The 3,387-nt window shown below is 33.7% G+C and overlaps 1 protein-coding gene across 1 annotated transcript; it reads left to right on the forward strand.

Annotated features, from left to right (window-relative positions):
• The first annotated feature begins 213 nt into the window (after window positions 1–213).
• On the forward strand, window positions 214–3,128 carry LOC107808047 (laccase-17). The gene is made up of 6 exons (XM_016632527.2): window positions 214–368; window positions 745–896; window positions 1,014–1,258; window positions 1,339–1,467; window positions 1,742–2,698; window positions 2,799–3,128. The coding sequence occupies exons 1-6, from the start codon at window positions 276–278 to the stop codon at window positions 2,927–2,929; spliced, it is 1,707 nt and encodes a 568-aa protein (XP_016488013.2). The 5' UTR covers window positions 214–275; the 3' UTR covers window positions 2,930–3,128.
• Window positions 3,129–3,387: the final 259 nt, after the last annotated feature.

The raw sequence follows: 3,387 nt of genomic DNA on the forward strand, positions 1-3,387 counted from the left end.
ACAGAAAATGAAAATTTGCATGTCAAATATACTATACACATCTGTAGTCTTTGACACCACTCCAAAGTTTGTTCTACAACTACACTTGGTCTAACCAAAGTTAGCTTAGAATCAATCTATTTCACTTCAACATTATCCCTTTATTTTTTATTTCACCAAATCAACCAAACATCCTATGAAAGTCCATATATACATGACTTCCATGCACTTCCGCAACAACAGCAACAAGATAACTTTACAAAGAAAGAAAAAGCAAAGAGATTTTCTGTGCAAAAATGGGCGCTATTGGAATATGTCTTGTCTCTCTCATTACATCATGTCTCCTCCTCCATAGCGTTTCAGCTACAACAAGGCATTATAAATTTGAAGTACGTATATTAATTATTACACAGTTTCCTCTTCTATATCGTTGGATTTTAATTTATATACATTGACATTATAAAATTTTATGTTACCGGTGTATTTTAACATGTTATAGCAGGTTACAAGCCTTAATTAGTAATATTTCAATACAAAAATCTTTTAAATGACCCGATGGTATTAAAATTCTTTTACAACTATATATGTAATCATTTTATGTGTAGAATTAGCATTATCTAGATTATAGATAATTAATCATATATAAATTTCTTTTAGGCGATCAGATAGTATACTAAGCTTAGCTCTATATCGTTTTGTGTTTAGAGTTAGCATGACTAACATTACCATGGCCATAATTTTATTGTCTTTTGGGTTAAATCTCAGATCAAAATGCAAAATGTTACAAGATTATGCCACACCAAGAGTATGGTGACAGTGAATGGACAATTCCCTGGACCTAAAGTTGTGGCAAGGGAAGGTGATCGTCTTGAAATTGAGGTGCTCAATCATGTTCAGAACAACATCTCTATCCATTGGTAATCATAAGAATTTCTTAATTATCTTCATGCAATTCACGTTTAAGAGTGTCTTCTTCTTACAAATTAACTTGAAAAACTCTCCAAAGCTTAATGATATTCTTGTTCCTACAATAGGCATGGAATTAGACAGCTTCGTAGTGGATGGGCAGATGGACCAGCATATATAACACAATGTCCCATTCAAACTGGTCAGAGTTATGTCTATAACTTCACTATAATTGGCCAAAGAGGAACATTTTGGTGGCATGCACATATTTCATGGTTGAGATCAACTGTTTATGGTCCTATAATTATTCTTCCAAAGAAAAATACTCCTTATCCATTTGCCAAACCCTACAAAGAAGTTCCCATCATCTTTGGTAATAAGTGATCATTAATTAATTTGTCTATAGGAAGTTATTAATATACTAATGATGAACTGATGAATGCAATGTCACAGGCGAATGGTTCAATGCAGACACTGAGGCTATAATTGCCCAAGCTTTACAAACAGGTGGAGGTCCTAATGTTTCTGATGCCTATACTATCAATGGACTTCCTGGCCCTTTGTATAATTGTTCAGCCAAAGGTAGTAAACTTTATATTATATAGTTACCATGCTATTGTTAAATATATTTTGTAATCCTTTCCAAAATGAATGACACAACTTGGAGTATATACTTACATAGTTCTAATTTATTATTCGAAAATAAAATTTGTCATCGATCGGATATTGCCATTTAATATAGGTAACATTCAAATAAATTTCATATAATTTCAAATATCACTATGAAAAATTGTTTAATTATTCTTATAGTCATTGTAGCAAAAAGTATTGACACATTTGAATGTGCTTTATACAGATACTTTTAAGCTGAAGGTGAAACCTGGAAAGACTTATCTTCTTCGATTGATCAATGCTGCACTTAATGATGAGCTTTTCTTCAGCATTGCGAATCATACTCTTCGAGTTATCGATGCTGATGGCGTTTATGTTAAACCCTTTGAGACAGACACACTTATTATTACTCCAGGACAAACTCACAATGTTCTTCTCAAAACTAAACCTCATTTTCCTAATGCCACATTTTACATGACCGCTCGGCCATATGTGACAGGTCCTGGCACATTTGACAACTCTACAGTTGCTGGAATTTTAGAGTATGAATCAAAATCAAGACCCCATTTGAAAAACCTACCACTTTTTAAGCCATTACTACCAGCTCTCAATGACACCACTTTTGTCACCAATTTTACGAGTAGATTAAGAAGTCTTGCTACTCCTCATTTCCCTGCTAATGTACCTCTAAACGTCGATAAACATTTATTTTTCACAGTAGGTCTTGGAACAAGTCCTTGTGATCAAAACAAAACTTGCCAAGGACCAAATGGCACAAAATTCTCAGCTTCAGTTAACAATATATCATTTGTTCAACCTACAACTGCACTTCTCCAATCTCATTTCTTAGGACAATCCAAGGGTGTATACAAGCCTGATTTTCCTTATAGTCCTTTAAATTGGTTTAACTACACTGGGAACCCTCCAAATAACACCTTAGTTAAGAATGATACAAAACTTATGGTTTTGCCATTTAACACGAGCGTGGAGTTAGTGATGCAAGACACAAGTATTCTTGGTGCTGAAAGTCACCCTCTTCATCTTCATGGATTTAACTTCTTTGTTGTTGGCCAAGGGTTTGGGAATTTTGACGGCAATAAGGATCCAGCAAATTTCAACCTTGCTGATCCTATTGAGAGGAATACTGTAGGTGTCCCTTCTGGTGGTTGGGTTGCTATTCGATTTCTAGCAGACAATCCAGGTAATTTAAAAGTTTTGCAATTAAAAAGTCTAGTAATATCATTCATTCAATTATAAGTCTAAGTATCAATCCGATATAATGTTGTTTGTGTTACAATCAGGAGTATGGTTTATGCATTGTCACCTGGAAGTTCATACAAGTTGGGGATTGAAAATGGCATGGTTGGTTCTCGATGGAAAACTTCCTAATCAGAAGCTACCTCTTCCCCCAAGAGACCTCCCCAAGTGTTGAGAGTTTAATTTTGTACAATTTTTGTACCTATCATTTTTTGCTCGATCGTTGATGTTTCAGCATTTTGGTTTTGTTATGTGTGGATATCATTTTATACTTCTTGCATCCAAAGTAATTGACGTCTATATCCTTTAAAGTACATTTACAATATGGTGTGAAAAATATAGAAGTGCTTTTATAAAAGAATTTTTTTTCCGACTTAAATGGTTAAATGTATTTGTTAATTTAAATCTTTGATTTCAGTCCTCGAGAACATATCCTAATGACTAAGCGTTCATAACTGGAATTGCAATGTCGTGAATCCACCAAATCTCAACTCATCATGTAAAAAAAAAAAAAAAGAGGTCCAATAAGTGATAATTTTATTAATTAAAATGAAAAAGCAATACAATCTTCCTAGTCCTATCTCCTTTTAAAAGTCTTAGGCAGAACTGTCCCAAGTTCTTGTTCTTCTACAA

The sequence above is a fragment of the Nicotiana tabacum genome, chromosome 2 (assembly GCF_000715075.1).
Source record: "Nicotiana tabacum cultivar K326 chromosome 2, ASM71507v2, whole genome shotgun sequence".
In the NCBI taxonomy this organism is placed as follows: Eukaryota; Viridiplantae; Streptophyta; class Magnoliopsida; order Solanales; family Solanaceae; genus Nicotiana; species Nicotiana tabacum.